This window comes from Pseudophryne corroboree, chromosome 1 (genome assembly GCF_028390025.1).
Source record: "Pseudophryne corroboree isolate aPseCor3 chromosome 1, aPseCor3.hap2, whole genome shotgun sequence".
Lineage (NCBI taxonomy): Eukaryota > Metazoa > Chordata > Amphibia > Anura > Myobatrachidae > Pseudophryne > Pseudophryne corroboree.
In genome coordinates, this window is record NC_086444.1 from 1,146,529,503 (window position 1) to 1,146,544,556 (window position 15,054).

Here is a 15,054-nt window from a genome sequence, read left to right on the forward strand (position 1 = left end):
TGATAGGAACCCCGGTTAACAGTATGATAACAACGGAGCCTCTGAACAGATGGCTCGCAATAACAACCCGATTTGTGTAACAATAACTATTTACAAGTATTGCAGACAATCCGCACTTGGGATGGGCGCCCAGCATCCACTACGGACTACGAGAAATAGAATTACCGGTGAGTAAATTCTTATTTTCTCTGACGTCCTAGTGGATGCTGGGGACTCCGTAAGGACCATGGGGATTATACCAAAGCTCCCTAACGGGCGGGAGAGTGCGGATGACTCTGCAACACCGAATGAGAGAACTCCAGGTCCTCCTCAGCCAGGGTATCAAATTTGTAGAATTTTGCAAACGTGTTTGCCCCTGACCAAGTAGCAGCTCGGCAAAGTTGTAAAGCCGAGACCCCTCGGGCAGCCGCCCAAGATGAGCCCACCTTCCTTGTGGAATGGGCTTTTACAGATTTAGGCTGCGGTAGTCCCACCGCAGAATGCGCCAGCTGAATAGTGCTACAAATCCAGCGCGCGATAGTCTGCTTAGAAGCAGGAGCACCCAGTTTGTTGGGTGCATACAGGATAAACAGCGAGTCAGTTTTCCTGACTCCAGCCGTCCTGGAAACATAAATTTTCAGGGCCCTGACTACGTCCAGTAACTTGGAATCCTCCAAGTTCCTAGTAGCCGCAGGCACCACAATAGGCTGGTTCAAGTGAAACGCTGATACCACCTTCAGGAGAAACTGAGGACGAGTCCTCAACTCTGCCCTATCCATATGGAAAATCAGATAAGGGCTTTTATAGGACAAAGCCGCCAATTCTGACACACGCCTGGCCGAAGCCAGAGCCAACAGCATGACCACTTTCCACGTGAGATATTTCAAATCCACCGTCTTAAGTGGTTCAAACCAATGTGATTTCAGGAACTCCAAAACCACATTGAGATCCCAAGGTGCCACTGGGGGCACAAAAGGAGGCTGAATACGCAGAACTCCTTTGACAAAAGTCTGAACTTCAGGCAGTGAAGCCAGTTCTTTCTGGAAGAAAATCGACAGGGCCGAAATCTGGACCTTAATGGACCCCAATTTGAGGCCCAACGTCACCCCTGCTTGCAGGAAATGCAGGAATCGACCCAGTTGAAATTCCTCCGTTGGGGCCTTCCTGGCCTCACACCAAGCAACATATTTCCGCCAAATGCGGTGATAATGTTTTGCGGTGACATCCTTCCTGGCTTTGATCAGGGTAGGGATGACTTCCTCCGGAATGCCCTTTTCCTTCAGGATCCGGTGTTCAACCGCCATGCCGTCAAACGTAGCCGCGGTAAGTCTTGGAACAGACAGGGCCCCTGCTGCAGCAGGTCCTGTCTGAGCGGCAGAGGCCAAGGGTCCTCTGAAAGCATCTCTTGAAGTTCCGGGTACCAAGCTCTTCTTGGCCAATCCGGAACCACGAGTATAGTTTTCACTCCTCGCCTTCGTATTATTCTCAGTACCTTGGGAATGAGAGGCAGAGGAGGAAACACATAAACCGACTGGTACACCCACGGTGTTACTAGAGCGTCCACAGCGATCGCCTGAGGGTCCCTTGACCTGGCGCAATATCTTTTTAGCTTTTTGTTGAGGCGGGACGCCATCATGTCCACCTGTGGTCTTTCCCACCGGTTTACCAGCATTTGGAAGACTTCTGGATGAAGTCCCCATTCTCCCGGGTGGAGGTCGTGCCTGCTGAGGAAGTCTGCTTCCCAGTTGTCCACTCCCGGAATGAACACTGCTATCAGTGCTAACACATGATTTTCCGCCCATCGGAGAATCCTTGTGGCTTCTGCCATTGCCCTCCTGCTTCTTGTGCCGCCCTGTCTGTTTACATGGGCGACCGCCGTGATGTTGTCTGATTGGATCAGTACCGGCTGGTTCTGAAGCAGGGGCCTTGCTTGGCTTAGGGCCTTGTAAATGGCCCTTAGCTCTAGAATATTTATGTGAAGCGAAATCTCCTGATTTGACCACAGTCCTTGGAAATTTCTTCCCTGTGTGACTGCGCCCCAGCCCCGAAGGCTGGCATCCGTGGTCCATCCACACAGGTGTCGACCCCTCAGAAGGTGACAACACATTTACAGGCATTTGCTCTGCCTCCACATCATTTTCCTCATCATACATGTCGACACAGCGGTACCGACACACAGCACACACACAGGGAATGCTCTGACAGAGGACAGGACCCCACAAAGCCCTTTGGGGAGACAGAGGGAGAGTATGCCAGCACACACCAGAGCGCTATATACCACAGGGATATCACCTATAAAGAGTGTTTTCCCTTATAGCTGCATATATATATTATACTGCGCCTAAATTTGTGCCCCCCCTCTCTTTTTTACCCTTTCTGTAGTGCAGGACTGCAGGGGAGAGACAGGGAGCGATCCTTCCAGCGGAGCTGTGAGGGAAAATGGCGCCAGTGTGCTGAGGGAGATGGCTCCGCCCCTTTTTCGGCGGGCTTTCTCCCGCTTTTTGTGTTATTCTGGCAGGGGTAATTTTCACCTATATAGCCTCTGGGGCTATATATGGTGTCAGTTTTGCCAGCCAAGGTGTTAATATTGCTGCTCAGGGCGCCCCCCCCCCAGCGCCCTGCACCCATCAGTGACCGAAGTGTGTGGTGTGCATGAGGAGCAATGGCGCACAGCTGCAGTGCTGTGCGCTACCTTGGAGAAGACAGAAGTCTTCAGCCGCCGATTTTCCGGACCTTCTTGCTTCTGGCTCTGTAAGGGGGACGGCGGCGCGGCTCCGGAAACGGACGACGAGGTCGGGTCCTGTGTGCGATCCCTCTGGAGTTAATGGTGTCCAGTAGCCTAAGAAGCCCAAGCTACCACCACTTAGGTAGGTTCGCTTCTTCTCCCCTTAGTCCCTCGCTGCAGTGAGCCTGTTGCCAGCAGGTCTCACTGTAACATAAAAAACCTAAACTATACTTTCTTTCTAGGAGCTCAGGAGAGCCCCTAGTGTGCATCCAGCTCGGCCGGGCACAGAAATCTAACTGAGGCTTGGAGGAGGGTCATAGGGGGAGGAGCCAGTGCACACCAGATAGACCTAAATCTTTCTTTAGATGTGCCCAGTCTCCTGCGGAGCCGTCTATTCCCCATGGTCCTTACGGAGTCCCCAGCATCCACTAGGACGTCAGAGAAAAGTAATTAGCGCCCTCAGATTTGATATATATATATATATATATAAATATAAATAGTTATGCAGTACCGCTCCTGGCCACTATGTGGTGATGCAGAGCCCTTCCATACCAACAATATATTCACAGCTAACGATCATTTGTAGGTTGTACTACGGCAGGATACATAAATACAGTAGTATATTTGAACTTCCTGCATTAGCTGTATACAGTATTACCAAAATTGGCATTTGACAAAAATGAAGAGTGTTATGGTACCATAAAAATCCTGTGTTATTCTATAGGACAGGTCCCACTTTAATAAACTGGATCATTCTGCAACCCGCCTTTCAAGCAATTTAATCTTCAAGTTCTTTCTATGTCACCACAGGCATAAGCCATAAGCAGTATAAATGAACAAAACACTGCAAGCGAAAAACCACAAAAGCAAACAGGCCAACGTAACCCCTTTTAAGAAGGACATAGAGATCGGTGTGGAGCACTATTACTGTGAGTGGGACACTGAAGAGGTCTGTCCTACTCCCCTTCTCATCTGCAAATAATCAAGCAGCTCACTGACGTTACATGAATCCCAAGAGTTCAAGTCAGTCAATTTAGGAACATTCCTCCCAAATAATTAGCATTACACCAGCATATCCAAGTGTGGAACAAACAACTGGTAAAAGGGCAAAATAAGCTTATTTATTTCTCACTAGATGCATTACTGATCAAATAAATCAATACTTTTTAGATATATATTTTACACAGTGAGAGTCTCAATATTATTAAGTACTGGTGGTAGTGAAGAGAGAGTCCAAAAGGCTGAGAGAGAAAAGATCCGGCTAAAGTGAGAGAGAGAGAGAGAGAGAGAGAGAGAGAGAGAGAGAGAGAGAGAGAGAGAGAGAGAGAGAGAGAGAGAGAGAGAGAGAGAGAGAGTCAGAAAAAGAGCAAAACAGTGAGTATGAGAGTGAGTCAGCCAGGGAGAGCTAGAGATAGCAGGAAAGTGAACAGGTCGGTTTTGTCTTTTTTTTTTTTTTTTTACATTTCCAGCATTAAATCCCACTGAAAAATTGGGTGCACTGTGGGAAGAAAGCAAGCCGTAGAGGTAGTGCGATGCTCTGGGCAGTGTTCTGCTGGGAAACCTTGGGTTTAGGCATTCATGTGAATGTCACGTACTGTACCTCCCAAGCATTGTTGCAGACCAAGTACACTACTTCACAACAGCGATATTCCCTGATGGCAGTGGCCTCTTTCAGCAGGATAATGTGCCCTGCCACACTGCAAACATTGTTCATGAACGGTTTCAGGAATATGACAAAGAGTTCAAAGTGTTCACATGGCCTCCAAATTTCTGAGATCTTAATCCGATCGAGCAACTGTTGGATGTGCTGGAAAAACAAGTCAGAGCCATGGAGGCCCCACCTCACAACTTACCGGACTTAAGGGATCTGCTACTAATGTCTTGTTGCCAGATCCACCGTACACTTTCAGGGGACTCGTGGAGCCCATGTTCAATGGTCAGAGCTGTTTTGGCGGCACAACGGAAACCTACACGATATTGGGCTGGAGGTTTGAATTTTATGGATGATCTGTGTGTATCCCTGAAGGAGGTTTATAATAAACCATAATGTTTGTAACGTTGATGGTCCATCAGTACCGTTGAACTTCCAAGTCCCTGAGTGCTACCTTCTATGAAGATTTCTAGATTATTGTAGGCACCTTGGCAGACTGAATACATTTCTTGTCAGAGTGCCAGGTAATGGACATTGAATTGTTGTTTAGGAGGCTGGCAGTGCTGTTTCAACTTTGAGATTTAAAAGGCCAGGAGCGTGCATCGCTTTCATTATGAAATGATGTGGTCTCTCCCTGCAGCAGCCACTCTACAGAAACACTGCAACAGGCCATTTCCTCACGGGGGATTGGTTGGTTTAACATCTTATTAACTGGGTTTTCACACTGTTCTCTTCACCAGCCACTGAAAGCTGAAAACGTCTCAAAACAGTGACTCATCTCCTCAAGATTGTTCATGGGATTCCTGAAACCACACGGTTGCAGAAATGACAGCTGGGCATCAATAAACACCTCCTGGTACTTCCAGCATGTGGTGGAGTAAAACCACTGACCTCTCTGTCAATGTCAAGGGCAAAAAGCCCTAGTATTTCACATTTTCAATGGATACACTGCCATATTTGTCAGACCTTTAAGGTCTGTGCACACAGGCGTTAATTCCTCCCCTATACTTTGGGAACAGTGACAGAACGTTGCTCAGATTTCTATAAGGAAACATTGATGCTGTAAACATGGCCATTTTTCCTAGAAGGGTGACAGGATGGAGGCAGGGAATAGTGCCTCTTCATAATTCCCCAAACCACAAAACCATTTACCACTGGAAAGAAACCATTGGTGGCTTGTCGATGGCCAGCCCTAATTAAAAGCACTTATACCTGTAGGCTCAATCCGCCATATGGACTGATTAGTCGGTAGACATGGCACAGTATAGAAGTGATGTCACAAAATCATGTCTCACTTAATTTACTAACTATGCCAGAGGTTCCCAAACTGTGTGCCGTGGCTCCCTGGGGTGCCTCGGGACACTTGCAGGGGTGCCCTGGGTTGGTGGTCCAGGACCAATTCAAATTATTCATGGTCAATATAATAGGCAAAACCAGTGCTGGTGGCTGCCAGTCATAAAATATGTGGCCAAACAGAAGCAAATCTTGTCCCTCACCACACAACTGACCCCAAGGATGACATATAAATGTGATCTACTTAATGTAATATTTGTTTCAAAATTTCTCAATAAGAAATTTTTGGCCTAGGGGTGCCGTGAAAAATATTTTGATATTCTAGGGTGCGTGATTCAAAAAAGTTTGGAAACCACTGAACTATGCAATAGTGACGGAGATCTATGGCTTTACAATCGATGGTCAATGTATTTTTTTCACAGTAACCATTGATGGTTACCAATTAATGGGAGAGTGCTGTTAAATCGTAGACATTAGGCTGGCACCGCCAATGTTATCAACATCGGGGCACTGTCATCGATAGGGTATCCGGTCTATAGAGCTACACTAAAAAGGTCTGCAATCAATAGGTCCACACACATTAGGTCAAAAGGTTGACAGGTTGTAACTGTCGACTAAAGATTTTTACTTATTATTTTATTTTTTAAACTTTTTCATACTTTCCCATACATGTGGACAATAACTGGGAATAGTCACCTGTGCCTGTAGCATGTTGAGCGAAGCGAGCCATGCAAGGGGACGCGGTACACAAATGGGGCTTTTTTGTGTCAGGAAAGTGACAAACCCCCCACCCCCACCCCCGATTAATGTTTACTTTTTTTGTGTCAACAAACTCCATGTTGACCTTTTGACCGAGCACACCGTTTGTAATGTCGACATATTCCATGTCGACCTTTTGAACCCTGACGACCGAATACGTGTTGACCTATTGACTGTAGAACTTTTTAGTGTAGATCCAATGATTCACACCCAACATTGGTGCAGCATTGGTCCCTTGCCATTGGTCATAGACCATTGATGGTGAAAACAGATAAATAAAAATATTGATGGTTGATGGCCATCCCCAATATGCAGCATTATTATACACCGAAGATAGAAATAGTGTCACCTACTAGGGCATGAATGAGAAACCAGCCACTGAGGACATGATAGAGAGACAACAAGCTGTGTAGGAGGACAAGGTGAGTGTGATCCGCAATTTATTTTCTCTAACGTCCTTGAGGATGCTGGGACTCCGTAAGGACCATGGGGAATAGACGGGCTCCACAGGAGATGGGGCACTTTAAGAAAGCTTTGGACTCTGGGTGTGCACTGGCTCCTCCCTCTATGCCCCTCCTCCAGACCTCAGTTTTACACTGTGCCCAGAGCAAGATGGGTGCACTGCACAGAGCTCTCTGCCTAGAAGCTTTTTTGTTTGTTTGTTTTTTTCTTCTACCTTTTACTACTTTTTCACAGGGAGCACTGCTGGCAACAGGCTCCCTGCATCGAGGGACTGAGGAGAGAGGAGCAGACCTTCTTGTCAAAGATAGGCTCTGCTTCCTCGGCTACTGGACATCATTAGCTCCAGAGGGGGTGAATGCAGGTTCTTACTGGGCGTCCACCCCCGGAGCCGCGCCGCCGTTCTCCTCACAGAGCTAGAAGTACAGAAGACAGAAGTCGTCAGGCGGCAGAAGCCTTCAGCTTCACTGAGGTAACGCACAGCACTGCAGCTGTGCGTCATTGCTCCCATACACCTCACATACTCCGGTCACTGTAAGGGTGCAGGGCGCATGGGGGGGGGCGCCCTGGGCAGCAATATAAACCTCTGCATGGCAAAAAGACTATATACATGTACAGGTGGGCTCTGTACATGTATATAAAAGAGCCCCCGCCATATTTTACTAAGTTTGAGTGGGACAGAAGCCCGCCGCCGAGGGGGCGGGGCTTCTCCCTCAGCACTCACCAGCGCCATTTTCTCTCCACAGCACTGCTGAGAGGAAGCTCCCCGGACTCTCCCCTGCTTACACACGGTGAAAGGGTGCTTGAGAGAGAGGGGGGGGGGGGGAACATAATTGGCGGTTTACATATTATACAGCGCTGCTGGGGAAAAACATTTTGTGTTGGTCTCCAGGGTTATTGCGCTGGGGTGTGTGCTGGCATACTCTCTCTCTGTCTCTCCAAAGGGCCTTGACAGGGATACTGTCTTCAGGAAAGGGGTTCCGTGTGTGTGTGTGTGTGTGTGTGTGTGTGTGTGTGTGTGTGTGTAGTGTGTCGGTACGCGTGTGTCGACATGTTTGACGAGGAAGGCTCGCTTAATGTGGAGGGGGAGTGCTTGATAGTCAGGTCGCCGTCGGCAACGCCGACACCGGAATGGGTGGATATGCTGAATGTCTTGAATGCAAATGTCAATCTATTGCATAAAAGATTAGACAAGGCAGAAGCTAGGGATCAGTCAGGTAGCCAGTCCATGCCTGTCCCTGGGGCGCCAGGTCCTTCGGGGTCTCAGAAGCGCACCATATCCCAGATCGATGACACAGATACCGACTCTAGTGTCGACTATGAAGATGCAAAATTACAGCCAAAGGTGGCTAAGAGTATATGGTACATGATTATTGCCATTAAAGAGGTTTTGCATATTACTGAGGAACCCCCTGTCCCTGACACGAGGGTACACATGTATGAAGGGAAAAAGCCTGAAGTCACTTTTCCATCCTCATTTGAATTAAGTGACTTGTGCGAAAAGGCTTGGGAATCTCCGAATAGGAGACCACAAGTTCCCAAAAGGATTCTCATGGCGTATCCTTTTCCACGAACTGATAGGATACGCTGGGAATCTTTGCCAAAAGTTGACAAGGCGCCGACACGTTTGTCCAAGAAGGTGGCACTGCCTTCTCAGGATACGGCTTCCCTCAAGGAACCTGCTGATCGCAGACAGGAAATTACCTTAAAGCACATTTACAATCATTCCGGTACTATTGCTCGACCAGCTATGGCGTCGGCCTGGGTTTGTAGTGCGGTTGTGGCATGGGCAGATTCCTTATCTACGGAAATTGACACCTTAGATAGGGACGCCATTCAAATGACCATAGAGCATATCAGAGATGCTGCCTTGTATATGAGGGATGCTCAGAGAGACATTTGTTTATTAAGCTCCAGAATAAATGCTATGTCTATTTCTGCTAGGCGGCTCTTGTGGACCCGACAGTGGACAGGAGATGCCGATTCAAAGCGGCATATGGAGTCCTTGCCTTACAAAGGGGTGGAGTTGTTTGGAGACGGCCTCTCGGATCTTGTCTCTACGGCTACGGCTGGTAAGTCAAATTTCTTACCCGATGTCCCCCCGCAGCATACAAAAAAGGCACCTCATTATCAAATGCAGTCCTTTCGTTCCAATAAAAACAAGAAGGTACGTGGATCATACTTTGTTACCAGAGGGAAAGGCAGGGGAAAAAAGCTGCACACAGCTAGTTCCCAAGAGCAGAAGTCCTCCCCTGCGTCTGCAAAGTCCACCGCATGACGCTGGGGCTTTCCGAGGGGAGGCAGATCTGGGGGGGGGCTCGTCTTCGATTTTTCAGCCACGTCTGGGTTCACTCGCAGGTGGATCCCTGGGCATTAGAGATTGTTTCTCAGGGATACAGGCTGGAATTCGAAGACTTGCCTCCTCGCCGATTTTTCAAATCGGCTCTGCCGGCTACCCCGTCAGAGAGGGAGCTAGTGTTGGCAGAAATCCAAAAATTGTATATTCAACAGGTGATTGTCACAGTTCCTCATCTCCAGCAAGGAGAGGGATATTACTCAACCCTGTTTGTGGTCCCGAAACCGGACGGTTCGGTCAGACCCATTTTAAACCTGAAATCTCTGAACCTGTACTTGAAGAGGTTCAAGTTCAAAATGGAATCACTCGTGGGCGGTCATCGCCAGCCTGGAGGGGGGGGATTGGATGGTGTCCCTGGACATAAAGGATGCTTACCTTCATGTTCCGATATTACCCCCGCTTCAGGCGTTCCTGAGATTTGCAGTGCAGGACTGTCACTACCAATTTCAGATGTTGCCGTTTGGGCTTTCCACGGCCCCGAGAATTTTCACCAAGGTAATGGCGGAAATGATGGTGCTCCTGCGCAGGCAGGGGGTCACAATTATCCCATACTTGGACGATCTCCTCATAAAGGCGAGATCTCGGGAGAGGTTGCTGGACAGCGTGTCTCTGTCCATGAAGACGTTGCAGATACACGGCTGGATTCTCAATATACTGAAGTCCCAGCTAGTCCCTACAATGCGTCTGACCTTTTTGGGGCTGATTCTAGACACAGACCAGAAAAAGGTTTTTCTTCCGATCGAAAAGGTTCAGGAACTCATAGCCATGGTCAGGAACCTATTAAAACCAAAAAAGGTTTCAGTGCATCATTGCACGCGGGTCCTGGGGAAGATGGTGGCTTCCTACGAGGCCATCCCTTTCGGCAGGTTCCATGCGAGGACTTTTCAATGGGACCTCTTGGACAAGCGGTCCGGGTCCCATTTACAAATGCATCAAAGGATCACCCTGTCTCCCAGGACCAGGGTATCTCTCCTGTGGTGGCTGAACAGTGCTCACCTACTAGAAGGTCGCAGGTTCGGCATTCAGGACTGGGTCCTGGTGACCACGGACGCAAGCCTCCGAGGCTGGGGAGCAGTGACACTGGGAAGAAATTTCCAAGGTCTCTGGTCAGGCCTAGAGTCTTGTCTCCACATCAACGTCCTGGAGTTGAGGGCCATATACAACGCCCTGCGTCAAGCGGAGGAATTTCTTCTGAGAAAACCGGTTCTGATTCAGTCAGACAATGTCACGGCAGTGGCTCATATAAACCGCCAAGGCGGAACAAGGAGCAGAATGGCCATGGCAGAAGCGGCCAGGATTCTACGCTGGGCGGAAGAAAACCGGTTCTGATTCAGTCAGACAATGTCACGGCAGTGGCTCATATAAACAGCCAAGGCGGAACAAGGAGCAGAATGGCCATGGCAGAAGCGGCCAGGATTCTACGCTGGGCGGAAGGCAATGTAAGCGCGCTGTCAGCGGTGTTCATCCCGGGGGTGGACAACTGGGAGGCAGACTTCCTCAGCAGGCACGACCTGCATCCGGGAGAGTGGGGACTTCATCAAGAAGTCTTCGCACAGATCACGGATCGTTGGGGACTGCCTCAAATCGACATGATGGCATCCCGTCTCAACAAAAAGCTAAAGCGGTATTGCGCCAGGTCAAGGGACCCTCAGGCGGTAGCGGTAGACGCTCTGGAGACACCTTGGGTGTTCAGATCGGTCTATGTGTTTCCTCCTCTTCCTCTCATACCCAAGGTGTTGAGAATAATACGAAGAAGTAGGGTCAGAACAATACTCATTGTTCCGGATTGGCCACGGAGGACTTGGTATCCGGAGCTGCAAGAGTTGCTCGCAGGGGATCCGTGGCCTCTTCCTCTAAAGCAGGACCTGCTGCAGCAGGTGCCCTGTCTGTTCCAAGACTTACGGCGGCTGCGTTTGATGGCATGGCGGTTGAACGCCGGATCCTAGCGGAAAAAGGGATTCCGAAGGAAGTCATTCCTACCCTGATCAGGGCTATGAAAGACGTGACGTTAAAATATTATCACCGTATATGGCGGAAATATGTTTCTTGGTGTGAGGCCAGAGCTGCTCCTACGGAGGAGTTCCATTTGGGCCATCTACTTCACTTCCTTCAAACAGGAGTGACTTTGGGCTTAAAATTAGGGTCCATAAAGGTCCAGCAAAAAAAGGAAAAAGAGGTAATGGTGGCGCTGGCCGGCCTGTGTGTATGTGCACCCTGGGATTAGCTGCCACCTGGTGAGGAGGTAGCCGGCCTCCTCAACAAACAAAGCAATTAGGAAAATTACCAGGTCGGCGCTTAATACCAATTGGTGAACACAATGATAAAAATTAAACCAATTTATTAACAACAAATCACAAAAAACACACATAAAAATAAATAAAATTATACATAAACAGGACCACAATATAATAATATAAAACTGAGGTTCCGTGAACCTCTAAATTAAGCAATAAATTGAACCTTAATTGGGTATACTCAGAGGGCCGTCACAGTACCTATGTTAAAGGATAATTCTTTTTTAGCTGTTTAGCTACGTGAAGTTTTCTTGCCAAGATGTAAAAAGGCACAACAGTACTTAGCACAATTGTGCATATAGGTGTCCTCACTTTATAATTTATTTTCCAATTGGGAAAAGTTCATCACTTGCCAATTTTAGTGTGGACTGTGCAGAGGTAAGCAGTAAAGGGATAGCTGTTACTCACAAACTGGACGGTATTTTCTCTTGTTGTACCGCAATGGTACCGGCGTGCATAGCCGCTCTCTATCACCCTTAGCACGGGTGAGACATCCGTCAGCGGTAGGACTCGTCCGTGGCGTGAGTAGTTGGTAGCGTCAGCTAAACGACCGCTCTCTCCTCCGGCAAAGTGTGAGTATACCGGTACAGCGTGTTCCACTCTCAGTATTGGTGGAATGATGTTCACCAAATTCAGGTGTTCCCAGTGTGATCCGAGGGACTAAATGAATCAGTCACGCTAAAAAGTGTAACAATTACCGGCAATGGTTTTTGATAAGCTGCTGGGAGGACACACTTCAGTTCTTATTGGCAGTAGGTACTGGGGCTCCTTCTCTCTGTATCCTCAACGCGTTTCTCCGCACCCCAGGCGGCTTCTTCAAGAGGCAGAAAGGTCCAGATTTCGGCCTTATCCATTTTCTTTCAAAGAGAATTGGCCTCTATTCCTGAAGTACAGACCTTTGTGAAGGGAGTGTTGCATATTCAGCCTCCCTTTGTGCCTCCGGTGGCGCCTTGGGATCTTAACGTGGTGTTACGTTTCCCACCCAGAGTCCAAAGCTTTCTTAAAGTGCCCTATCTCCTGTGGAGCCCGTCTATTCCCCATGGTCCTTACGGAGTCCCAGCATCCTCTACGGACTACGAGAAATAGATTAACCGGTAAGTAAAATCTTATTTTAGACTAGTCACCAGCTCGTCCAAATGACAGAACATCATAACAGTAATGTCAGCCCCGTGGCTGTGCGCAGGCGAACCGAGGAACACTTGAACTGCTCCATTGTGTGCCATCTAGTTGCCGCCGGCAAGCAAAACACTTGGGATGAGGAGCAGCGGCACCCTTTTATCATTATAGGTTTATCATACATAAGTTTGAATCATTGATATTTGCATCTGATATCTTGCTATCTAAAGTAAATTTATTAACACTTATGTTTTTCCCTGTCACATTGTATATATTTTTGTATTATTTTAATCACACGTCACTTACATAGCACTTATGTGCTTCTTATTAATCCTTACTAATTTTCACCTGTGTACTGCCCTGGGGTAGCCGACCTGTGCCGACATGATGGGGTCCCGCACCCCGGACCCACACCTAGTATTAGGGACCCCCAGTGACAGACGCCTTGCCGTTCGGCCTGGGGGCTTAACCCTATATCTGCAGATATACGCAACTAAGATCTCTGTATTATTTTATTATTATGTAGTGTTATTTCTCACTCAGTGTGCATTAGGGATAGCTATATGTTTTTCTCTTACTCAGAATCACCCCTTCCTTTTAGCACCTGAGTGACATCACAATCTGATTGAGCAACTTAACAATAAATGTGCATTGTAGTCAGAGAGGTATGGATGGGTCAGCATTAGGAGGGATTGCTGACTCCAGAGTGCCATTGGAGAAGTTAGAGGTGTCTCCAGGTAAGCGGTCTCTCAGATGCTGTAGGAGCCATTATCATGTGGCCTTACACTGGGCATTCAGACCCAGACATATTTGTAATTATTTACATCTAAGATCTCTGTATTGTCTGATTATTATGTAGTGTTATTTCTCACTAAGAGTGCATTAGGGATAGCTATATGTTTATCTATAGTAAATACATTCCAAATTATTCTTTTGCCTTTTGTTTTACCTAATCACTCGTATGTTGGTTTAGCAGCGATCAAGCTAAAAAAAAAAAGCCAAAAGATTATCACTAAAATCCTTTATGCAGACCTCCAAACTTCTATTGGCGGTCAATAAAAACAATCAGATCAATGTTTGTACAGTAAAATATCTGTCATTGCAGAGAATTATTTCCGCTAACCACGGTTGGAACGGTGTATGAGCACAAAGTCACAGGCGATCAATTAAATATAAAAAAGTGCTGATACGGTGCTTATGCTTCGGCCAATTTTGGTTGAAGATGCAATGGGAAAAAAAAAAATGTGCATTGTTTACAGGGGACAAACCGTATCTCCATAGATGTGTCTAACTAAGCATAGTAGAGAACTTAATGTTACTTACCCCATTGTTGAAGTAGGTGTCCAATACTTTGAGACCATGGTCTTTACGCTTCTCATCTGGGGCCACCTCGTATTCTGCCTGCAGAGTTGAAATACAAAATACAGAAACTTAGTGCTACAAAAACAAAATAAAAAAAACAATTCTGAAGTATTCGGTTTCAGCCATAGGCAACAAAACAGTCAAACAAAAACAAAACAGGACTTAATTAAAAAACAAACAAAACAACAAAACAAAACAAACTGAAGACTCTCAAACTCCTGGTAGAAGTTAAAATAGGATTTTGGTTACCTACCGGTAAATACTTTTCTCGTAGTCCGTAGAGGATGCTGGGGTCCACATTAGTACCATGGGATATAGACGGGTCCATAGGAGCCATTGGCACTTTAAGAGTTTTAGAGTGTGGGCTGGCTCCTCCCTCTATGCCCCTCCTACCAGACTCAGTCTAGAAATTGTGCCCGAGGAGAAGGACATCTTCAAGAGAAGGATTTAACACAGATAGTGGCGAGATTCATACCAGCTCACTCATACAAGGCACATCAAGCTAACTAGCTTGAAAAACTCAGCAACGGCTGAAACATTACTTACCAAGTAACAATGCAGGACATAACTAAACAAAGTAGTACTGAACCAGATAACGGTTGCAGGAAAACGAAGCGCTGGGCGGGCGCCCAGCATCCTCTATGGACTACGAGAAAAGGATTTATCGGTAGGTAACCAAAATCCTATTTTCTCTTACGTCCTAGAGGATGCTGGGGTCCGCATTAGTACCATGGGGATGTACCAAAGCTCCCAAAACGAGAGGGAGAGCGCGGAGGCTCCTGCAGAACTGATTGACTGAACTTCAGATCATCAGAGGCCAAAGTATCGAACTTGTAGAACTTTGCAAACGTGTTCGACCCAGCCCAAGTTGCCGGTTGGCAAAGTTGTAACGCCGAGACATCCCGGGCAACCGCCCAGGAAGAACACACCTTACGAGTAGAGTGGGCCTTGCCGGATTTTGGACACGGCAGTCCTGACGTAGAATAAGCATTCTGGATAGTGAACCTAATCCAGCGAGATATAGTCTGCTTTAAAGCAGGACACCTAATTTTCTTTGGCT

General features: G+C 47.4%; 1 protein-coding gene across 4 annotated transcripts in view; it reads right to left on the bottom strand.

Moving 5' to 3' along the window:
• GRK4 (G protein-coupled receptor kinase 4) overlaps positions 1-15,054 on the bottom strand; it is a 402,980-nt gene that overhangs the window by 106,549 nt on the left and 281,377 nt on the right. For all 4 annotated transcript variants that reach the window (XM_063924349.1, XM_063924369.1, XM_063924340.1 and 1 more), the window contains one exon: positions 13,956-14,033. In XM_063924349.1, coding sequence (XP_063780419.1) covers positions 13,956-14,033 — 78 coding nt within the window. The remainder of the gene's footprint in view (positions 1-13,955; positions 14,034-15,054) is intronic.